General features: G+C 46.9%; 2 protein-coding genes across 2 annotated transcripts; both read left to right on the top strand.

Moving 5' to 3' along the window:
• Positions 1 to 887: 887 nt before the first annotated feature.
• LOC123138602 (NAD(P)H dehydrogenase (quinone) FQR1) lies at positions 888 to 4,193 on the top strand. Its single transcript, XM_044558561.1, has 3 exons — positions 888 to 1,096; positions 3,291 to 3,384; positions 3,503 to 4,193. Exons 1-3 carry the CDS (start codon positions 1,074 to 1,076, stop codon positions 3,998 to 4,000), a joined length of 615 nt encoding a protein of 204 aa, XP_044414496.1. The 5' UTR covers positions 888 to 1,073; the 3' UTR covers positions 4,001 to 4,193.
• Positions 4,194 to 6,950: 2,757 nt separating this feature from the next.
• LOC123138591 (probable potassium transporter 3) lies at positions 6,951 to 12,739 on the top strand. Its single transcript, XM_044558557.1, has 7 exons — positions 6,951 to 7,140; positions 7,739 to 8,234; positions 8,315 to 8,365; positions 8,501 to 8,761; positions 9,133 to 9,185; positions 9,817 to 9,934; positions 11,265 to 12,739. Exons 1-7 carry the CDS (start codon positions 7,054 to 7,056, stop codon positions 12,653 to 12,655), a joined length of 2,457 nt encoding a protein of 818 aa, XP_044414492.1. The 5' UTR covers positions 6,951 to 7,053; the 3' UTR covers positions 12,656 to 12,739.
• Positions 12,740 to 24,513: the final 11,774 nt, after the last annotated feature.

The following is a 24,513-nucleotide window of genomic DNA, read 5'->3' as shown; positions in this document are numbered from 1 at the left end:
TATATCCTATCTTCTATCACAAACAAACAAAGAAAACAAACAAATTATGATATCTTAGCCATGGACACGCATCCACCAAAGATACCTTGTATGCTGGATTGGATTATTTTCTAGCTCCGCCACTGTTACATGATATCGTAACTATGCATGCTTTTTTTTTGCAGGGTTTAACTATGGATGCTTACATGCACATCCTATACAAACTAAAATAAGAAACAATCAGTTCATGGTTTCTCTTAGATAATAAGGATGCTTACATACATGTCCTATCATCTACCACAAACAAACAAACAAACAAACAAAACGAACAAATTATGATATCTTAGCCATGTACGTACACGTGCCAAAGATACCTTGTATGCTGGATTGGATATGAGGTTTTGACGGGGAATACATTTCTTCAAGGGAAGAGTATTTGACATTTGACTAGACTCAAGAAGCTTTACCAACTTTACATTTTTTTTTCAAAAATACCAACTCTACAATCATTAATTCATCATACGCTGAATGGACAGAGAATATAAATAACATTTGAGTCCGGCTGGCCAAAAATGAATAGTTTAGGACCGCGGATGGACCTGTCGAACGCTCACACAGATGAGGTGCACAAGTGGCAAAATTCTCAGAAACGGTCCAAATTAAAAAAGACAATCACAATACCATGGTGAAGACAGTACTAGAAATATTCTTACTTGTTGCAAATATGATAACGTTTTCCCAAAAAATAATAAAGAAAAAAGGTTTGAGGCCTGCTGTCCAAAATAAAAAGGAAGAGAAAACAATTCAGAGGCCAGGGATGAGCAGCACGTGACACAGCAGCGGTCACTCACACGCACAAGTGGCAGTGCCCGGATCCACTTGGCAGGAGTTGTAGTTGGTTGGGACCTCACCTCGGATGTCAACCGGCACGGCAACCCCGTCACGGCCGGCCTATAAATGCTCCCGGCCTTCCTTCCCCTCTCCCACTGCCCACTGCCTCCCCTCCATTCCATCTCGAACCCATTAAACAACCGGAGCCGTCCTCCTCCTCCTCCCACCAGATCTCAGATCCGCGGAGCTCCAGTGCGCCTCCCATGGCGGTCAAGGTCTACGTCGTGTAAGCACCCGCTCCCTCGCTGCTACTACTATCTGTTTCGCTGCCCCCCATTACAATCCACACTCGTGCATACTATGAAACTGAATTTCTAGACGTTGTTAATTCAGATAGTTGATTATTCTGCCTAGATTTTTTTAAATTCGGATTGAAACGTATGTCCCGGCAGCAATCACAGACCATGAGTGCACAATTGTTCTTCGGGAGGCCCTCCGCCCGTCGACGCCTCCGTCTAGAGCGGTTCTTGTAGTTTTGATCGTTCGCGTCAGAGTTCAGTCCAGGTTCAGTGAACTGAAAGTCTGAAACGAGTGGTGGGGGTGAGGGTTCAGAGTCACAGATAACCTGTGCTCGATTATTAGCTGTATGTGTATGGGGTATCATCAATCATGGATTTAATCCGTGGTGGGTCTGGTGGTCCATGATGGGATCGATGCCGGATATGGATGGGGACCTGATCCTGCACTAATAATCCTGCCCTGTCCCCTTTATCTGAATATATTTTCCTCCCTGTCGTGTGAAACTGTGAATCGCGCACCTCTGAAGTATCCGCCGTCCGGGCAGACATCGGCGACTTCTCGAAGCAATTTCCCGTTACCAGTGGCAGTGGATGCAGTCAACAACACCTTGATTGCCATCTCTCTGAAGAACATCACCTAGGTTGTTGACTGTCCCTAGTTGCTTGCTTTGGGCTACGTTTCCTATATGAATTTCATAGCAGGATATGCTAGTGTATCTTTACCATTTACCCTGTTCCCACCAACTAATAGGCATAGCTACTCATGGGTCACCCATCGCTGCATATGCTCAGGTCTCTAGTGCGATGTATATCATATTATATGATAGTCCACTGCTCCTTTAAAGAAAAGATAAAATGGAACCTTTTGTGCTTTAAATAGGATGGAAATCATATATACATACTATGTGGAACTTGTGTATTAGGTGAGAACTGGCCTAAATGTTTAATCAAATTGTAGTTTACCCCTTCTCTCGTTTTAAAATAAATCTCTGAGTTTCTTCCTTCTTTTTAAATGATATGTTTTCTTATTAAAAGAATCCGTTTAGTAAAAAATAGTCTGCTGATTAAAATTTTGGTGGCCTTCTTTCCGCTTGCATATGCAAATTTGTCAGTTGCAGCACAGCAATTAAAAGGTCATTTTCTTTTGATGTGGGTTTTCCACTACAACCCCACTGTCTCCTGTGATGGATCTTTGCTTGTAGTAGTGTTCAATCTTATTGCTTCCTAGTGTCAACTCCACCAACATGAACTTTTAGCTTTTCCACAATTATGCCTGTCTCAATAAAAGCTTATTTGAAGCACAAAAGTAACCAGTGCATAATTACTATCAAAAAAGTATGAGCAAGTCCACTGGCCTTCTGAATATTGGAATGCAATACAATTAATCTGTAAAGTGTGAGAACTCACATCAGCATTTGAAGAATGTCACTCCTGGTCAGAATCAAACTACTAGTGTCTTCAAGCATCTTTGAGTGTTCAGTACTCAGTGCAATGGATGCATCCTGCTATTGGCAAGCAGCATTTCTCTATCAATTCGCATCACTCGTCTTTCTTTGAAGTCACATCTATCAGAAACCATAAGCACATAACTAACCTGTATCACCCCATCACTGTCTAACATAAGCTATAATTGGACCATGTTTTAAAATTTTGCCTGCTGAATGGGATTGCCCAACTACCAAAAAGTAAGCCTCTAGAAGCCTTTAGATAAAAGATGGGAAACACCTGGGTTATTCTAATTAGACCTTTGATTGACAGTTTGCCCCAAACCCTTCGTGACATTTTGACATCATTTTCAGACTTATTGTTTTGCCTGTACATGATTACTCTGTTTTCTTAGTGGCTGTGGGGGCAAACTCCTTTCACCAATCACCAGATATAGAACTTGCAGCCATAAGTTTACTGAAGTAGTTATATAATATACTGGCGCGAAGTTCTCGACACATATGTCTTACATAGTTCGTTAATTGATGAACATTTGTGCCGTGCGTAACACACTAGCTGGTTCATGATGTCCTTTGTTCCTTTTGTTAGCCTAGTGTGTTTCCCAAAGTTGTCTGAAACACGCGTAAACAAGAAAGTAGTGGTGGTTGATGTTTATGGGACAAGATATATCATTGTGTCTTGCTTCTTGCACGTCAATAAAAAGTAGGGAGTAAAATCATCACCAATTTTTGACAGGTACTACTCCATGTATGGTCATGTTGCTAAGCTAGCTGATGAGATCAAGAAAGGTGCTTCCTCTGTCGAAGGCGTGGAGGTTAAAGTGTGGCAGGTCAGTCTCAGCAACCCTGTTTATCAGTTGACAACAGTCTCAAGAACCAACTGATGTATAGAGAAAGATGTCATGAAAAATGAATTCATACATGTTTTACCTACCATCTATCTTAAAGGTCCCTGAGATCCTGAACGAGGAAGTCCTTGGCAAGATGGGCGCCCCGCCCAAGACCGACGTGCCAGTGATCTCCCCTCAGGAGCTGGCGGAGGCCGACGGCGTCCTGTTCGGGTTCCCGACGAGGTTCGGCATGATGGCGGCGCAGATGAAGGCGTTCTTCGACGCGACGGGCGGGCTGTGGAGGGAGCAGAGCCTGGCGGGGAAGCCGGCGGGCGTGTTCTTCAGCACGGGCACGCAGGGCGGCGGGCAGGAGACGACGCCGCTGACGGCGGTGACCCAGCTGACCCACCACGGCATGGTGTTCGTGCCGGTGGGGTACACGTTCGGCGCCAAGATGTTCGACATGGACAAGGTGCAGGGCGGCAGCCCGTACGGCGCCGGCACGTTCGCGGGGGACGGGTCGCGGTGGCCGTCGGAGATGGAGCTGGAGCACGCCTTCCACCAGGGCAAGTACTTCGCCGGCATCGCCAAGAAGCTCAAGGGCTCCTCCGCCTGAGTGCATGATCATTGATCACCTGATCACTGGTGGTGGTGGTGGTGGTGCTGCTATCTGTATCTGTGGAGCTTAAGTTTGATGTGTGGTGTGGGCACTGTTATGTTAATTATTATGGCTTTGATTGAACCGGTTGTAAAGTTTGTAAGTGGATTTTGAATTTCATAGTATTATCATATCACTGCCATTGATACAAGTGACCGCGGTGGACTGTGGCGCACTCGCGCTGTACACGTAGATTTACTGTCCCTGCGGTCGTTTTTCTTGCGTGTTTGTTCTGCTTTGGACCAGTTTCTGCTCTCTTTCTCTTCTCTGATCTTTCTCACGCTTAACAACTGCTGTAATTGTCGTTTGGAACCTTTGTTTTTTATCTATATATTCACGTACAGTCTTCCTGCACGGTTTGAAGGAAAAAACTCTGCAAGTTAGCCTGTATTGTTCAGACAAGAAGTAGCCTTCTACAAATCACCAAGATACAATGTCTGTTCACAGTATGGTCCAACTTAAGGTTCAATGTTTAATGTGACTCTGAAACAACCAATAGTTCACCAAGACACCAACACGATTTCACCCTCTATCTAAGAGGAAGTTTCGTCCTCGGCTCATGCGGGACTAGGGAATTCAACTTGCTTTACAGGAAGTTGGCATTGCCTTTTGAGCATTGATCCCCTTTCACTAACAAAATTGAAATACCCTAGTACTCCAAGAAGATAAAGTACCAACCAAATACAACCTTCCGATTTATACGGGTAATTTGAAGCTTTTGCCTATGTGATTCTTTGACAAGATATTTCGCCAAAGTGATAATACTAGCACACATCTGTTACATTTAGGCAGTGTAGCTTCTTCTTTTTACCTTGTATATTTTTGGAAAAGTCAATTCTTTGGTACATGTCATTTGGTAATAGCAAGAATGCAGTGGCACACGCATTGCGGGGCCAACATTTTAAGCATCTAGCAATTACGCACAGATTGAGTGAGGTGGTTGGGTCCTTAATTTCTCCGGTTCAAACTGCCTCTGTTCAGGGTAGATACATTATGGAAGGGGTGCTAATTTTGTACAAGGCTTTGAATTCAATACATGCTAAAAAAGCAAAATGTCATGTTTTTTTAAAGTTGATTTTGAGAAGGCATATGATAAAATCAGCGACCATTTGTCCATGAAACGTTAACTTTAAAAGGATTTCCTAATAAATAGAAGATTGGATTATGGAGACAATGAATGGTGGATGTGTGGGAATTAAAGTCAATGATTCTGTTGTCCTTTCTTTCCTACTTTAAAGGTCTGAGACATGGTGTTTCATTGTCCCGCAATTTGATTCTGTTGTCATGGATAATGCAAGGTAGCACGGTTTTGTGAAAGGGGTGCTAGAGGAAACAAGCGAAGGAAGTGATTAATATATTGCAGTATGCAGATGACATAATATTCTTGCCACCTATGATGATATTTCTAGTGATCAAAATTTGAACAAATTTATGGGCTGGAAATCAACTTCTTAAAAAGTGAGATCAAGAAAAATGTTTGGGGTGGCTGTCAATATATTAAGAAAATGTTGGTAATGGCAAAAACATCAGATTTTCGGAAGATTGGTGGGTGGATAATAAACCATTCAATCAATTATATCCCAGGTTGTATGATATCTGCTTTACCAAAAATATTAAGCTAGCTGATGTGTTTGATAAAGGCTGGGACCATTTTTGTGGTCTACTTGGACATGCAAGAATGATATATGGTTTGAACGCACAACGGTGATAGACCCTTTTGTGATTCTTCATAAAACATGTTCTCTCATTGATTCTTGGTCGATTTTGCAGATAAACCAGGAAGATCAAAAGGACCTGATGTGGGAGTTAAAGCTACTAGAGTGAGTAGGAAGTGACATCTTCATTGCTTCGAGGGGGTGGCGTCCTAGAGTAATGAGATTAACTGGTGGTTGATGAACAAAGGTTGAAGAATATCTGGTGGTGCTATCCCTAAGATGCATGGTGCTGCTATCTCGGATGTCTGTGGCGTAATATCTTTGTTTTACCTTCATATCTACTCTCTATATGTTGGTTGGTCTTTTTGTGGGTTAAACTCCTTTGTTAGGTTATGGATATGGTAGTTTGGGGTGGGATTGATCTGTAGGTGGTACCTATTTAAGAAGTGCCATGAATGATTCTCGAATAGGGACATTGTTTGCTCTTCTAGCTAGAATTGGGCTGCATCCTAAATTCTAGTCTATGTCTTGATGCATGTTTTAGTTTAGCTCTTGGGTCTAGCGATCTGTAAGAACTTCTATGATTTCTATAATAGAAATCGAGGAAAAGGTCCTTTCGCTAAAAAAATTTACATTGTAGGTAGTGCTCCCTCTTACCCCCTCTTTTCACATAAAAGGTAAGAGTATGTAGTAGATCTGAGCCGTTGATCACATTAGTTAATGGTCTGATTAACTCTTACCTTCTTACCTCATATGTAAAAAGAGGGGGTAAGAGGGAGCATGTTAAAATTTGCCTTCTTTCATACCTTTTCTAGGAGATGTCTTTTATTTGATATAGATAATTTGGTTTTAACATATCGTGCTTTTGCAAGGCATCATTTGGTTTGGCCAATTTTGTTTGACAAAGGGTAATATACTAATCTCAAGATGGAATACCAATTACACCAGAACTCTGCGATACCACAATATCAAGACCTAGTCGAGACATTACAGAAACACACAATAAAAAAGGAAAAAAAAAATCAAAAGTAAGAAAAATAAAGAGAGTTGACATGACCAAGGAGACACGACAAAGCACATGTACATGCAACCAATGCGCTCAGTTTTTACTAGTTGCAACTTCACCTCTACATGCAGCTAGAAGCCTAGAACTGTCAACATCCTCCTAAGAAATCGGGTAGTGCGCTCTCTTCCCTCCCTCATTTATCTCCAAGAACACTCCGAATGCTAGCACATCCATCCATATGGTTAAAAATAGAGGGACATGACATGCAAAATTCAGTGAGTACGCGTCATAGTTCGTGAGTCTGGGTATGTTCCGGCCACTCCCGACTCCCTTCTTCATCCCTGAATAAAATGCACTCGATGGATTGCGAAAGGGGCATCTCGCCAGAGAACATCGCCGACCTGTACCCTGCCGACGACTACCCGCATGGGAACCCGGTGAGTGAGCTATCCTTCCTTGTCCTCAAGAACGGCGGTGTATTTCGAGGCTTTCAATTGCAAGAATCCATTGCAATTTAGGTTCATGCACCCATCTAGCGATGAGTCTGCACCTTATATGCCCCCCCCGACCCAGCAGGGGAATTTTATGGAAATGTTGATGCATCAAATTTCTCATGCGTTCCGGATTCGAATGTTATGTAAGAGGATGAACAAGAACATTTGATGAATGGAAGGGACACTTGGATGGATGGCCTTTTTTTCTATATAGAGATCAATATAAAATATCAAGTTGATACAAAGTAGTATAGCTTCTGCAACAACACAATCTCAATAGCTTATCGCAACATCGATCATGCATGAAGGAAAATATTAACCATTGCATGCCGCGGAGAACTAGCTCAGACATCTTAAGAAGCAATTTTTTTCCACCAGCAGTTCGTAACACCCCACTAAAAATAGCTTACTCCGAGCGTGAAAGAGTATATGAGCTCAATATGATGAACATGCAAATATAAGCAGTCGATCGATTGCATTGCTCGGTCGATGTGCTTCGCTATTCTCTATTGAGTGGAAAAATTGACGATGGATGCTGCAGAGGCACTGGAGATCCTACTACAAGCACGTGCTGCTCCTAGCGTACCAGAGCTGCGGCGTGGTGTACGGCGACCTGAGCACGTCGCCGCTGTACGTGTACAAGAGCACCTTCGCCGGCCCGGTCCGGCGGTTCGAGGACGAGGAGACCATCTTCGGCGTCTTCTCGCTCGTGTTCTGGACCATCACCCTCATCCCGCTCCTCAAGTACGTCTTCATCGTGCTCAGCGCCGACGACAACGGCGAGGGCGGCACCTTCGCGCTCTACTCGCTGCTGGTGCGGCACGCCAAGTTCAGCCTGATGCCCAACCAGCAGGCCGCCGACGAGGAGCTCTCCGCCTACCACAAGCCGGGCTACGCGGCGCAGGACACGGCCATGCTGCGCGCGCTCCGCCGCTTCCTCGAGAACCACAGCAAGTCGCGCACCTGCCTCCTCCTCACCGTCCTCTTCGGCGCCTCCCTCGTCATCGGCGACGGCGTCCTCACCCCGGCCATGTCCGGTGCGTCCGCGCGTGAAACAATTTCCTTGCAGTGATCTTGATCTCAATGGCTGCCTGCTGATCTTGTTCGATCCTCGCAGTGATGTCGTCGTTCTCGGGTCTGCAGGTCCATTCACACGCGCTAACAAACGGTGAGTGTTCGCAGCACTGCTAGTCCTTGCTGCAACAAAGATTTATACTTATCAGAACAAAGGTTTTTCACTTACTGGAACCACCAGCCATCGCTGCTTGCTGCTAATTTGCCAGCCCTCTGAAAATGAGAGCAGGTGAGGTGGTGATCCTGTCGTGCATTGTGCTGGTGTGCCTCTTCACGCTGCAGCACTGGGGGACGCACCGCGTCTCCTTCCTGTTCGCGCCGGTCATCGTCACCTGGCTCCTCCTCCTGGGGGGCACCGGCGTCTACAACATCATCGTGTGGAATCCCAGGGTGTTCTACGCGCTCTCTCCCACCTACCTCATCAGGTTCTTCATGAGGACCGGCAAAGAGGGCTGGATTGCACTCGGAGGGGTGCTACTCTCCATGACAGGTACCAACAATGGCATGCATGCAGTGTACAGCTAGTATATCTTCACACGAACTGCCTTGTTTATTTACTCCCTCTGTTCCATGTAGTGCGTATAGATTTTTTTATAAAGTCAAACTTTGACCAAAAAATTTATAGAGAAAACTATTAATATCTGTAATACCAAATATATAAAATAAAACTACATCTTATGATGAATCTAATGATATATGTTTGCCATTTTAGATGTAAATGTTTTTTTTTCTGTGAATTTAGTCGAAGTTTGTGAGGTTTGACTTTCAAAAAAATATGTATGTGCTACATTGTGAAACGGAGTGGGTACCTTAATTGAATCAGTTGATCTTAATTTGCACATTTCAATATATGCGTTGCAGGCACAGAGGCTATGTTTGCAGACCTTGGCCACTTCACAGCAACATCCATAAGGGTACATCCGCATGGTTCTCAAGCTTTATTTGTTGATAACTTAATGCTCTGTTTTCCTTTAATCATGACAATGGCGTCATGGTAATTAAGCATTCAGCTTGGTTAATAGGTCAACTAACCACTTCAACAGGTCATAATGGGAAATGTCATACACTCGTAGTACCATATGCATAATACTAAATTACTAATGTACGAAACTATCTTTATAATGCATAGTACTCCCTCCATCCCAAATTTTTTGTCTTAGATTTGTCTATGTACGGATGTATATAACACTAAAACATAACTACATACATCCGTATTTAGACAAATCTAAAACAAGAATTTTGGGACGGAGGGCGTATTATAATTTGATAACAAAGATGACCTTATTTATTATTTTATACTTCATCCGTCCCAAAATAAGTGGCTTAACCTTAGTACAATTTTGTACTAAAGTTAGTAGGAGGGAGTATTAAAATATAATACCACATCATCTATTATTTTACACACTTCCTTTCTTCAACTAATATAATGTTGATTTTAGCGGCATGTCTAGTGGAAAATGCATGAAACTACATGATACGGCATTATGATATCCCACCATGAAAGGTTTTCTGGAAAATCAAATGAACCATTATTGTCACTGACAGGTGGCCTTTGTGGGCCTGATCTACCCATGTTTGGTGCTGCAGTACATGGGACAGGCGGCCTTCCTGTCCAAAACCCCCGAGTGCGATATCCACTTCATCTTCTTCAAGTCCATACCCGGTAATTAAATCTATTTTGCTACATCTCAATCGATTCAGATTTTCTTTAACCCTGGCTCATTCAAAAAGTGCACTTCGCGCTAATAAACTGAAGTTGACTCCGCAAAAAAATAAAAAAATAAATTGAAGTTGTACTTTTCTGGGCCATTCAGGCTTAAGAAAATCTCTGTCGACTTAGACCTATTTGAACTTGCTAGGGCCAGTTCTTTTGGGCGGTTTGAAAAACAAGCTGCCTCTTCCCAGCTTAAAAAAACAAGCCATCTTCTAAATTTATTGAAACTTTTAAATTAGTCATTTCATAACTAGTTTTAAACGAGAAATTGCTTTTGGAAGCCTAGCTCCATGGAGGCCTTCAAATGCAAAATTCAAAATTCATGAAAATTCATATTTTTTACGTTTCAAAAAATTCTAAAAAAATACAGATATAAATGAAGGCATAGAGCACAAGTGTGTAAATTTCCAGGACGAATTATGTTGAAATGAGGACTATCCAAAAAACAAATTTAGTGCTTTTTAACACATGATACTATTCATCCTCCTAGACCATGAATTTGTCATTTTTGTATAGGACGCATTTCAACGTATCTCACCTTGAAGTTTACACACATACACCTCGCATCCTTCTTTACTTTTACAAAAAAATCAGATTTTTTTAAACCAAAATTTTATTTTTTTCAAAAATTCGGCCTCCATGGAGGCCGAGATCCAAAATGCCCTACTCATTTAAAAGCCCCAAAAGGCTTATGAGGAAAGCTGCAGAGGAGACAGCTTATTTTGGAAGTTGTCAAAAGAACTGGCCAAAGTGCTCTTTTGATCCTGAGCTCATAAGCTCCCGCATGAACAGTAAAATCGAAAAAAGAAAAAAAATCAACAAAATCTATTTTTTTGTGATAAACATTGATGAATGTTCTAACGCCGTGCAAAATTTCAGGTCGAAATGACATCCGTGGAGGTCTGGGCAAAAATAACAAAATTGATGCTCCAAAATGCTTCCAACAATAGTCTTATTGGACCATCGATTTTTTCCCAGACCTCCACGAATGTCATTTCAACCTGAAATTTTGCATGCAGTTAGAAAATTTATCAATGTTCATCACAAAAAAAAATCAAATTTTTTTGAACGTTTTGACTTTTTTTTTGATTTTACTGTTCACGCGAGAGCATATGAGCTCGGGATCAAATACTCCATGTCCACTGGCTAAAGTGCTCTTTTGATCCGGAGCCAAGAACTGGCCCCTACTCACATTGGCTCCACGCACAAAAATCAAAGTGTCTGTTATGACGATGTAGTGTGGATATGTGATCCCGACATGAATGAAATGTGGGTGCAGTGCGGTTGTTCTGGCCGGTGCTGGTGGTCGCGACGCTGGCTTCGATCGTGGGCAGCCAGGCGGTGATCACGGCCACCTTCTCCATCGTGCGGCAGTGCATGGCGCTTGGCTGCTTCCCGCGCGTGAAGATCGTGCACACCTCCAGCCTCATCCCGGGGCAGATCTACAGTCCCGAGATCAACTGGCTCCTCATGCTCGTCTGCCTCAGCGTCACCGTCGGCTTCCGCGACACAATGCTCATCGGCAACGCATACGGGATGGCGTGCTCCGGCGTGATGGTGGTCACCACGCTCCTCATGACGCTGGTGATCATCTTCGTGTGGCAGCTGGGCTTCATCATGGCGACGCTCTTCCTGCTGGCCTTCGGCGTGGTGGAGGGGGTGTACCTGTCGGCGGCGCTGATGAAGGTGCCGCAGGGCGGGTGGCTGCCGCTGGCGCTGTCACTCCTGTTCGTGGCCATCATGTACACGTGGCACTACGGCACTCGGCTGAAGCACTCGTTCGACGTGCAGAACAAGGTGTCCCTGCGGTGGATCCACGCGCTGGGCCCCAGCCTGGGCATCGTGCGCGTCCCCGGCATCGGCCTCATCTACAGCGAGCTGGCCAGCGGCGTGCCGGCCGTCTTCTCGCACTTCGTCACCAACCTGCCGGCGTTCCACCAGGTGCTGGTGTTCGTGTGCGTCAAGGCCGTGCCCATCCCGCACGTGTGCCCCGAGGAGCGGCACCTGGTGGGCCGCATCGGCCCGCGCGACTTCCACATGTTCCGCTGCGTCGTCCGGTACGGCTACAAGGACCTGCTGGGCGAGGAGAGCGACTTCGAGAACGACCTGGTGCTCCGCATCGCCGAGTTCGTGCACATGGAGGCCGCCGAGGCTGCCGACAACCGCCCCAGCGACGGCGCCGCGTCGGCCGTGGAGGGCCGGATGTCCGTGGTGAGGCGGCCCGGCGACCTGGCGCGGACGGGGCGGCTGCTGGTGCAGGAGCCGGCGGACGAGGAGAGCCTCGTGGTGCGCGCGGCCACGGCGGCCACGGATGGCGACAAGTCGGACACGCTGGAGTCGCTGCAGGCCATCTACGAGGCCGAGTCCCCGGGGGCGGCGTACGGCGGCCGGCGGCAGCGCGTGCGGTTCGAGCTCTCGGACCTGGCGGGCGAGCACGTGGACCCGGAGGTGAAGGCGGAGCTGGCCGCCATCGTGGAGGCTAAGCACGCCGGCGTGGCCTACATCATGGGGCACTCGTACATCAAGGCCAGGAAGAGCTCCAACGTGTTCAAGAAGTTCGCCATCGACATAGCCTACAACTTCCTCCGGAAGAACTCCAGGGGCCCCGCCGTGGCGCTCAACATACCGCACATCAGCCTCATCGAAGTCGGCATGATCTACTACGTCTAGCTGCTAGCGTGTGTCGATTAATTGTTTCATCCTTACATATGTGGAAGCATGCATTAAACTGCAGATAACGTATACTCCTACATATAGTAGCTAGGCCAAGACATGAATGAATAATCAAGAGCAGATAACATAAACATATACGCATGCCAAGAGTCTTATTTCCCTTATAGTTTGCACATGAGAGCGGATGGAGACGAAAACTAAACTTACGGTCTAACAAATTAAACACGATTTTTTCTACCTCTTCGCGACCCACCCCATGCCCCCTCCGCCTCTCGCGGCCAACCTAGCCCCACCGCCGTCGCCGCCCCCCACCGCCGCCGCTCCCACCGCGCACCAAGCGAGCGCAGGCGCGCTTCTGCCTTCCTGCTCCCTCCCCCATGCCGATCCACATCAGATCAATGGGGATCCCGCTGGGGGGGGGGGGGGGGAGGGGATATCGAGTGCCGCTGCCGTTCGTCTATCAGGCGTTCCCAGATCTGCTGCAACGGATCGATTCGGTCTCGCCGGAGGTCCTTGCGACGACGAGGGAGAAGCGCTGGTGGGAGCGTGCGAGGAGGGTCATGGACGACGCGTTCTCATGGTCCGAGTGCACCCGGGAGTGGAAGGAAGCAGAGGAAGATCTGGATCCAGAGGATGGGGAGAATTCGAGGGCCCGGAGATATGTTCAGGTTTGCAAGGACCATGTCAATCGGGAGCTGCTGAATCTCGCCTGGCGCATCTATTTCGAGGGCACTTGGGAGGAGAAGCGCAGGATGCCGCACCCGAGGGAATCGCCAATGGAATTCGTCAATTGGGCGAGGAGAGAAGCACGTTCTGGAGATCCGCAGAGGGAAGAGCGGTGGAGCTGTATCCTCGGTCTGATGCCGGTTAGGCCCCCATCAGCCGCGGAGCAAGTCGATCCCCTCCCCTACCTCTCGCCTCCGCCGGCTTCGGATTGAGGCAACAACCGCTGGGATCTTCGGCCACATTAGAGAAGGAATCGGGACCAGCCTTGGATTTTTATTTCCGGGACGCAAAGCGGACGAGCGAGAAGACTCAGCCTCGGTACTTCTCTGCTTACCATCTGGATCATGACTGTGAGCATGGGTGCAAATTGCAATGGAGCCCCGGGAGGACAGATCGAATTGGTGTGCAGAATTCGTGTGTGGTTGCGGATAAGCCACCATCCGAAATTGGGGGCGACTCTGAACGCAGTCAGGTTCCTTCTGAAGTGATGGTTGAGGATCAGCAATCCGCCTTGTTCATCGCTGATGCGGCAGTTCGTGTTGAATCCGGGCGAGACAACATCGTTTGCGCGAATAGAGCTCTTCAGCACTCTGCGCTGCAGCACAGGATGGACACTGCTTTGCGAGTGCTCCAACATTCAGGCGGATTTGATTTTCTATTGAAAAAGGAGCGGGGGGAAAAGTGCAGCAAAAGGGCGGCTGACGGGGACGCCGACATGGCACTTATCGAGTTCCACCGTCAGCTCTGGCTGCCTATAAATCAAGACCATTCTGAGGCTCCCAGCAACCCTAATTAACTCCCAATCCCCCCAAACACCGCCGCCACCACCACCCCGCACCCTGCCATGGCGGACGGAGGCCGAGGAAGAGGACGCAACAAAGGGAAAGGGGGAAGAGGGGATGGAAATTCGGGCTGGGGACAAGATCACTCACAGATGCCGCCGCCGATGGGCCCTCCACCGCAGCAGTTTTTTGGCTAGGGCTTCCAAGGGCCGTCTACGCAGTGGGGTTTCCCCGGTGGCTTCCCCCACCCTTTCCAGCAGTAGGCGTGGGGGGGGGGGGGAGGGCCACCGCAAGTGTGGTTCGGTCCTCCGGCTCAGGGCGCACACCCGCAAGGCTTAGGAGGGGGTGCGGATCTGCCGCAAGAAAGAAGCAACTCAAGGAACCAACAAGGCCCAGGCAAAAATCAAAGTAAGAATTCGCAGCGCAGGAAGCAGGATCAGATCCAGAAAACTGCCCCAACTAACTCCGCTGGCTTGATGTCTTATGCCATGGTGACCTGCTACAACTGTGGTGAACCAGGTCATCACAAGGATAAGTGTGAGAGACCCAAGAACTGCTTCATTTGCAAGATGGTTACTCATGTTGTTGATGACTGCCCTGTTAGGAAGAAAGCCCACCTCGCAGCTAGGTATGTGGGGAGTGCAGCACAGGGTTTAGGATTCTACCATGTTGATGTTCCAGATGTCAATGACCAGCACCTGGGTAGTCTAAAGAATGTTGGGATAGTGCTTGTAGAATCTGGAGAGGTCAATAAACAGGAACTAGCAGAGGAGTTTGCTGACATGTATAAGACTAATTGGCCATGGCCTATCAATGCCCTGGATGATTGGACTTTCTTGGTGAAATTCCCTCCAGAAATAGATGTAGCTCATGTGGCAAGCTATTCCTGTTTTGGCTTGAAGAAGGATACTGTGATTGTCAATGTAGAGGTCTTAAAAAGTAATGTGGAAGCAGATGATGACTTGCAGGAGATCTGGATCAAGAACAGGAAGATGAACCCTAAATGGTGTGAATGGTCAATGCTTGATCAAATCACTTCCACCCTGGGGGTGTTGCTGGATGTAGACTCGCAACACAATTTCAAATCCTTCTATGAAACAGTCAGGGTCATGATCTCATGCAAGGATCGCACTAAGATTCCAACAGAGAGGCTTTTTGGCATCAAGGGTAAAATCTACAGACTGTTGCTTGAAGTTGAGTCAACTGACAGTGATGAAGCCATAGCTGCAACCAACCCTTCAATGGATACCAATACTTCTGTGGAAACAATGTCCAAAGATAGTGCCTCAAATGATGGGAGATCCCAGCATGGATCCATGACTGGTTCGGATTCTGGCTCCCTTACTGGGACTGGTAACTCTGCCCACAGAACTCAAGTCACAGGGCAACAACACTCCCATGAGGCCTCCACCCCAACCTCCATGCTCAGGAACCAACTGCCTGAATCTCAGTACCTACCCAGGATTCAAGCTCTTGAACAATTGCTCAATTCAGAGCAAGGTGACTCTATGGAATTCAACCTGTTGAGGGAAATGGAACTGGTAGGGGAAGATGAGATTGAGACTGATGATGATGAGAATGAAGTTTTGGATGCCACCACTGAAAATAATCAACCTGAAGAGCAATATGAGATTGATTTCCCTACCATGAACACTGCTGCTGACACGAAGAAGTGGGGCCCTGTCCAAGCTGCCAGGACAAGTTCAAGGATTGCTGGTGACAAGAGGACCATCATGGAGAAAGCCCAGCAGCTCAAGGAAGTCCAGAACTTGGAGGTCCAGAAACCACATGGTAAGAATCAAAACTCTTTTAACATGTTTTATGATTCTGCTTTCCTTTCAATTGCCACTAGCATTGGTGTAGAGGTTGATCCAAGACAAGAATCTAGTATTTCCTCTTCACACACTGTGGTGGGACTAAACAAATATCAGACCATGACTGAAGGTCATGTGTCTGAACCTGCAATATTGACCCCTGACCCACCATCAAGTCCTAATGAGGGTCTCTGGTCACTAGTTAGGAAGAATAGGCGGGGCAAGCACCCTAGGACAGAGGTGATTAAATGAATGCCATATTCTGGAATGTTAGGGGTATTTCAGCTGCAGGCAGAAAACCTCTCATTATAAACACTTTAACCAAAACCCATGCCAATGTCACTGGTTTTCAGGAAACCAAAAAGGAAGAGTTCTCCCCTTCCTATCTTAAATCTTTAACGGGGCATAGGGATTTTGCCTGGCATCACCTGTTGGGGAACGTTGCAGAAAATAAAAATTTTCCTACGGTTTCACCAAGATCCACCTATGAGTTCATCTAAGCAACGAGTGAAAGGGGAGATGCATCTACATACCACTTTGTAGATCGCGAGCGGAAGCGTTCAAAAGAACGGGGTTGAAGTAGTCATTCTCGTCGTGATCCTATCACCGGAGATCCTAGCGCTGAACGGACGGCACCTCCGCGTTCAACACACGTACGGTCAGCATGACGTCTCCTCCGTCTTGATCCAGCAAGGGAGAAGGAGAGGTTGATGATGATCCAGCAGCACGACAGCGTGGTGGTGGATGCAGCAGAACTCCGGCAGGGCTTCACCAAGCTGCTGCGGGAGGAGGACGAGGTGTAGCAGGGGGAGGGAGGCGCCAAGACTTGGGGTGCCGCTGCCCTCCCTTCCCCCCTCCTTTATATAGGCCCCCAGGGGGGGGGGTGCCAGCCCTGGGAGATCAATCTCCCAAGGGGGGGGGGGGCGGCGGCCAAGGGGGGTGGAGTGCCCCCCAAGGCAAGTGGTGCGCCCCCCACCTAGGGTTTCCAACCCTAGGCGCAGGGGGGCCAAGGGGGGGGGGGCGCACCAGCCCACTAGGGGCTGGTTCCCCTCCCACTTTATCCCACGGGGCCCTCCGGGATAGGTGGCCCCACCGGGTGGACCCCCGGGACCCTTCCGGTGGTCCCGGTACAATACCGGGTGACCCCGAAACTTTCCCGATGGCCGAAACAGCACTTCCTATATAGTTTTCTTTACCTCCGGACCATTCCTGAACTCCTCGTGATGTCCGGGATCTCATCCGGGACTCCGACAACATTCGGTTTGCTGCATACTCGTATTCATACAACCCTAGCGTCACCGATCCTTAAGTGTGTAGACCCTACGAGTTCGGGAGACATGCAGACATGACCGAGACGGCTCTCCGGTCAATAACCAACGGCGGGATCTGGATACCCATGTTGGTTCCCACATACTCCTCGATGATCTCATCCGATGAACCACGATGTCGAGGGTTCAAGCAACCCCGTATACTATTCCCTTTGTCAGACGGTATGTTACTTGCGCGAGACTCGATCGTTAGTATCCCAATAGCTCGTTCAGTCTCGTTACCGGCAAGTCACTTTACTCGTACCGTAATGCATGATCCCGTGACCAGACACTTGGTCACTTTGAGCTCATTATGATGATGCACTACCGAGTGGGCCCAGTGATACCTCTCCGTAACATGGAGTGACAAATCCCAGTCTCGATCCGTGTCAACCCAACAGACACTTTCGGAGATACCTGTAGTGCACCTTTATAGTCACCCAGTTACGTTGTGACGTTTGGTACACCCAAAGCACTCCTATGGTATCCGGGAGTTACACGATCTCATGGTCTAAGGAAGAGATACTTGACATTGGAAAAGCTCTAGCAAAACGAACTACACGATCTTTGTGCTATGCTTAGGATTGGGTCTTGTCCATCACGTCATTCTCCTAATGACGTGATCCCGTTGTCAATGACATCTAATGTCCATAGTCAGGAAACCATGACTATCTGTTGACCAACGAGCTAGTCAACTAGAGGCTTACTAGGGACGTATTGTGGTCTATGTATTCACACGTGTATTACAATTTCCGGATAATACAATTATAGCATGAATAAAAGACAATTATCATGAACAAGGAAATATAATAATAATCGTTTTATTATTGCCTCTAGGGCATATTTCCAACAGTCTCCCACTTGCAGTAGAGTCAATAATCTAGTTACATTGTGATGAATTGAACACCCATAGAGTTCTGGTGTTGATCATGTTTTGCTCGCGAGAGAGGTTTAGTGAACGGATCTGCGACATTCAGATCCGTATGTACTTTGCAAATATCTATGTCTCCATCTTGAACATTTTCACGGATGGAGTTGAAGCGACGCTTCATGTGCCTGGTCTTCTTGTGAAACCTGGGCTCCTTGGCAAGGGCAATAGCTCCAGTGTTGTCACAGAAGAGTTTGATCGGCCCCGACGCATTGGGTATGACTCCTAGGTCGGTGATGAACTCCTTCACCCAAATTGCTTCATGCGCTGCCTCCGAGGCTGCCATGTACTCCACTTCACATGTAGATCCCGCCACGACGCTCTGCTTGCAGCTGCACCAGCTTACTGCTCCACCATTCAACATATACACGTATCTGGTTTGTGACTTAGAGTCACCCAGATCTGTGTCGAAGCTAGCGTCGACGTAACCCTTTACGACGAGCTCTTCGTCACCTCCATAAACGAGAAACATGTCCTTTGTCCTTTTCAGGTACTTCAGGATATTCTTGACCGCTATCCAGTGTTCCTTGCTGGGATTACTTTGGTACCTTCCTACCAAACTTACGGCAAGGTTTACATCAGGTCTGGTACACAGCATGGCATACATAATAGATCCTATGGCTGAGGCATAGGGGATGACACTCATCTCTTCTTTATCTTTTGCCGTGGTCGGGCATTGAGCCGAGCTCAATCTCACACCTTGCAATACAGGCAAGAACCCTTTCTTGGATTGATCCATTTTGAACTTCTTCAAAATCTTATCAAGGTATGTGCTTTGTGAAAGACCTATGAGGTGTCTCGATCTATCCCTATAGATCTTGATACCTAATATATATGCAGCTTCTCCAAGGCCCTTCATTGAAAAACACTTATTCAAGTAGGCCTTAATGCTGTCCAAGAATTCTATATCATTTCCCATCAAAAGTATGTCATCTACATATAATATGAGAAATGCTACAGAGCTCCCACTCACTTTCTTGTAAACGCAGGCTTCTCCATAAGTCCGCATAAACCCAAACACTTTGATCATCTCATCAAAGTGAATGTTCCAACTCCGAGATGCTTGCACCAGCCCATAAATGGATCGCTGGAGCTTGCACACTTTGTTAGCATTCTTAGGATCGACAAAACCTTCCGGCTGCATCATATACAGCTCTTCCTTAAGATAGCCGTTAAGGAATGCCGTTTTGACGTCCATCTGCCATATCTCATAATCATAGTATGCGACAATTGCTAACATGATTCGGACAGACTTAAGCTTCGCTACGGGAGAGAAAGTCTCATCATAGTCAATCCCTTGAACTTGCCGATAACCCTTAGCGACAAGTCGAGCTTTATAAATGGTGACATTACCATCCGCATCCGTCTTCTTCTTAAAGATCCATTTGTTTTCTATCGTTCACCGATCATCGGGCAAGTCAGTCAAAGTCCATACTTTGTTTTCATACATGGATTCTATCTCGAATTGCATGGCTTCTAGCCATTTGTTGGAATCTGGGCCCGCCATCGCTTCTTCATAGTTCGAAGGTTCACCGTTGTCTAACAACATGATTTCCAGGACAGGGTTGCCATACCACTCTGGTGTGGAACGTGTCCTTGTGGACCTACGAAGTTCAGTAGCAACTTGATCAGAAGTACCTTGATCATCATCATTAATTTCCTCTCCAGTCGGTGTAGGCACCACAGGAACATTTTCCTGAGCTGCGCTACTTTCCGGTTCAAGAGGTAGTACTTCATCGAGTTCTACTCTCCTCCCACTTACTCCTTTCGAGAGAAACTCTTTTTCCAGAAAGGATCCGTTCTTGGAAACAAAGATCTTGCCCTCAGATCTTAAGTAGAAGGTATACCCAATGGTTTCCTTAGGGTATCCTATGAAGACGCATTTTTCTGACTTGGGTTTGAGCTTTTCAGGTTGAAGTTTCTTGACATAAGCATCGCATCCCCAAACTTTTAGAAACGACAGCTTAGGTTTCTTCCCAAACCATAATTCATATGGTGTCGTCTCAACGGATTTAGACGGTGCCCTATTTAAAGTGAATGTAGCTGTCTCTAGAGCGTATCCCCAAAATGATAGCGGTAAATCAGTAAGAGACATCATAGATCGCACCATATCCAATAGAGTGTGATTACGACGTTCGGACACACCGTTACGCTGAGGTGTTCCAGGCGGCGTGAGTTGTGAAATGATTCCACATTTTCTTAAGTGTGTACCAAATTCGTGACTTAAATATTCTCCTCCATGATCCGATCGTAGGAATTTTATCTTTTGGTCACGTTGATTCTCTACTTCATTCTGAAATTCCTTGAACTTTTCAAAGATCTCAGACTTGTGTTTCATCAAGTAGACATACCCATATCTACTCAAGTCATCGGTGAGAGTGAGAACATAACGATATCCTCCGCGAGCCTCAACGCTCATTGGACAGCACACATCAGTATGTATGATTTCCAATAAGTTGGTTGCTCTCTCCATTGTTCCGGAGAACGGAGTCTTGGTCATTTTGCCCATGAGGCATGGTTCGCACGTGTCAAATGATTCATAATCGAGAGACTCTAAAAGTCCATCAGTATGGAGCTTCTTCATGCGCTTGACACCTATGTGACCAAGGCGGCAGTGCCACAAGTATGTGGGACTATCGTTATCAACTTTACATCTTTTGGTATTCACACTATGAATATGTGTAACATTACGTTCGAGATTCATTAAGAATAAACCATTGACCATCGGGGCATGACCATAAAACATATCTCTCATATAAATAGAACAACCATTATTCTCGGATTTAAATGAGTAGCCATCTCGTATCAAACGAGATCCAGATACAATGTTCATGCTCAAACTTGGCACTAAATAACAATTATTGAGGTTTAAAACTAATCCCGTAGGTAAATGTAGAGGTAGCGTGCCGACGGCGATCACATCGACCTTGGAACCATTCCCGACGCGCATCGTCACCTCGTCCTTCGCCAGTCTCCGCTTATTCCGCAGCTCCTGCTGTGAGTTACAAATGTGAGCAACGGCACCGGTATCAAATACCCAGGAGTTACTACGAGTACTAGTAAGGTACACATCAATTACATGTATATCAAATATACCTTTAGTGTTGCCGGCCTTCTTGTCCGCTAAGTATTTGGGGCAGTTCCGCTTCTAGTGACCCTTCCCCTTGCAATAAAAGCACTCAGTCTCAGGCTTGGGTCCATTCTTTGACTTCTTCCCGGCAACTGGCTTACCGGGCGCGGCAACATCTTTGCCGTCCTTCTTGAAGTTCTTCTTACCCTTGCCCTTCTTGAACTTAGTGGTCTTATTGACCATCAACACTTGATGTTCTTTCTTGATTTCAACCTCTGCTGACTTTAGCATTGAGAATACTTCAGGAATGGTCTTCACCATCCCCTGCATATTGTAGTTCAACACAAAGCTCTTGTAGCTCGGTGGGAGCGACTGAAGGATTCTGTCAATGACCGCCTCATCCGGGAGGTTGATCTCCAGCTGGGACAGGCGGTTGTGCAACCCAGACATTTTGAGTATGTGCTCACTGACAGAACTGTTTTCCTCCATCTTACAACTATAGAACTTGTCGGAGACTTCATATCTCTCGACCCGGGCATGAGCTTGGAAAACCATTTTCAGCTCCTCGAACATCTCATATGCTCCGTGCTTCTCAAAACGTTTTTGGAGCCCCGATTCTAAGCTGTAAAGCATGCCGCACTGAACAAGGGAGTAATCATCAGCACGTGATTGCCAAGCATTCATAATTTCTTGGTTCTCTGGGATAGGTGCTTCACCTAGTGGCGCTTCTAGGACATAATCTATGTTGGCTGCTATGAGGATGATCCTCAGGTTCCGGACCCAGTCCGAATAGTTGCTGCCATCATCTTTTAGCTTGGTTTTCTCTAGGAACGCGTTGAAGTTCATGTTGACATGAGCGTTGGCCATTTGATTTACAAGACATATTTTGCAAAAGTTTTAGACTAAGTTCATGATAATTAAGTTCATCTAATCAAATTATTTAATGAACTCCCACTCAGATTAGACACCCCTCTAGTCATCTAAGTGTTACACGATCCGAGTCGACTAGGCCGTGTCCGATCATCACGTGAGAAAGACTAGTCATCATCGGTGAACATCTCCATGTTGATCGTATCTTCCATACGACTCATGTTCGACCTTTCTGTACATGCTAGGCTCGTCAAGTTAACCCTAAGTGTTTCTGCGTGTGTAAAACTGTCTTACACCCGTTGTATGTGAACGTAAGGATCTATCACACCTGATCATCACGTGGTGCTTCGAAACGACGAACTTTAGCAACGGCGCACAATTAGGGGGAACACGTTCTTGAAATTTTATAAGGGATCATCTTATTTACTACCGTCGTTCTAAGTAAACAAGAAGCATAAAACATAATAAACATCACATGCAATTATATAGTAGTGACATGATATGGCCAATATCATATAGCTCCTTCGATCTCCATCTTCGGGGCTCCATGATCATCTTCTTCACTGGCATGACACCATGATCTCCATCATCATGATCTCCATCATTGTGTCTTCATGAAGTTGTCACGCCAACGACTACTTCTACTTCTATGGCTAACGCGTTTAGCAATAAAGTAAAGTAATTTACATGGCGTTCTTCAATGACACATAGGTCATACAAAAAAATAAAGACAACTCCTATGGCTCCTGCCGGTTGTCATACTCATCGAGATGCAAGTCGTGATTCCTATTACAAGAACATGATCTCATACATCACAATATATCATTCATCATTCATCACAACTTCTGGCCATATCACATCCCATGACAATTGCTGCAAAAACAAGTTAGACGTCCTCTAATTGTTGTTGCATCTTTTACGTGGCTGCAATAGGGTTCTAGCAAGAACGTTTTCTTACCTACGAATAACCACAACGTGATTCTGTCAACTTCTACTTACCCATCATAAGGACCCTTTTCATCTAATCCGCTCCAACTAAAGTAGGAGAGACAGACACCCGCTAGCCACCTTATGCAACTAGTGCATATCAGTCGGTGGAACCTGTCTCACGTAAGCGTACGTGTAGGTCGGTCCGGGCCGCTTCATCCCACAATACCGCTGAAGCAAGAAAAGACTAGTAGCGGCAAGCAAGTTGACAAGATCTACGCCCACAACAAATTTGTGTTCTACTCGTGCAATAGAGAACTACGCATAGACCTAGCTCATGATGCCACTGTTGGGGAACGTTGCAGAAAATAAAAATTTTCCTACGGTTTCACCAAGATCCATCTATGAGTTCATCTAAGCAACGAGTGAAAGGGGAGATGCATCTACATACCACTTTGTAGATCGCGAGCGGAAGCGTTCAAAAGAACGGGGTTGAAGTAGTCATTCTCGTCGTGATCCTACGGCGTGGTGGTGGATGCAGCAGAACTCCGGCAGGGCTTCGCCAAGCTGCTGCGGGAGGAGGACGAGGTGTAGCAGGGGGAGGGAGGCGCCAAGACTTGGGGTGCCGCTGCCCTCCCTTCCCCCCTCCTTTATATAGGCCCCCAGGGGGGGCGCCGGCCCTGGGAGATCAATCTCCCAAGGGGGGGCGGCGGCCAAGGGGGGTGGAGTGCCCCCCAAGGCAAGTGGTGCGTCCCCCCCCACCTAGGGTTTCCAACCCTAGGCGCAGGGGGGCCCAAGGGGGGGGAGCACCAGCCCACTAGGGGCTGGTTCCCCTCCCACTTCAGCCCACGGGGCCCTCCGGGATAGGTGGCCCCACCCGGTGGACCCCCGGGACCCTTTCGGTGGTCCCGGTACAATACCGGGTAACCCCGAAACTTTCCCGATGGCCGAAACAACACTTGCTATATAGTTTTCTTTACCTCCGGACCATTCCGGAACTCCTCGTGACGTCTGGGATCTCATCCGGGACTCCGAACAACATTCAGTTTGCTGCATACTCATATTCATACAACCCTAGCGTCACCGAACCTTAAGTGTGTAGACCCTACGGGTTCGGGAGACATGCAGACATGACCGAGACGGCTCTCTGATCAATAACCAACAGCGGGATCTGGATACCCATATTGGTTCCCACATACTCCTCGATGATCTCATTGGATGAACCACGATGTCGAGGGTTCAAGCAACCCCGTATACTATTCCCTTTGTCAGATGGTATGTTACTTGCCCGAGACTCGATCGTCGGTATCCCAATACCTCGTTCAGTCTCGTTACCGGCAAGTCACTTTACTCGTACCGTAATGCATGATCCCGTGACCAGACACTTGGTCACTTTGAGCTCATTATGATGATGCACTACCGAGTGGGCCC

The sequence above is a fragment of the Triticum aestivum genome, chromosome 1B (genome assembly GCF_018294505.1).
Source record: "Triticum aestivum cultivar Chinese Spring chromosome 1B, IWGSC CS RefSeq v2.1, whole genome shotgun sequence".
Taxonomy (NCBI): domain Eukaryota; kingdom Viridiplantae; phylum Streptophyta; class Magnoliopsida; order Poales; family Poaceae; genus Triticum; species Triticum aestivum.
Note: the sequence above shows the minus strand (reverse complement) of the source record. Positions and strands in the feature narration are given on the sequence as shown.

Coding starts and splice junctions, on each gene's coding strand:
- LOC123138602 (XM_044558561.1), top strand. CDS start 1,074: ATGGCGGTCAAGGTCTACGTCGT. Junction 1,097..3,290: donor GCGGTCAAGGTCTACGTCGT/GTAAGCACCCGC, acceptor AATTTTTGACAG/GTACTACTCCATGTATGGTC. Junction 3,385..3,502: donor TGGAGGTTAAAGTGTGGCAG/GTCAGTCTCAGC, acceptor TCTATCTTAAAG/GTCCCTGAGATCCTGAACGA.
- LOC123138591 (XM_044558557.1), top strand. CDS start 7,054: ATGCACTCGATGGATTGCGAAAGGGGCATCTCGCCAGAGAACATCGCC. Junction 8,235..8,314: donor CCTCACCCCGGCCATGTCCG/GTGCGTCCGCGC, acceptor CGATCCTCGCAG/TGATGTCGTCGTTCTCGGGT. Junction 8,366..8,500: donor TTCACACGCGCTAACAAACG/GTGAGTGTTCGC, acceptor AAATGAGAGCAG/GTGAGGTGGTGATCCTGTCG.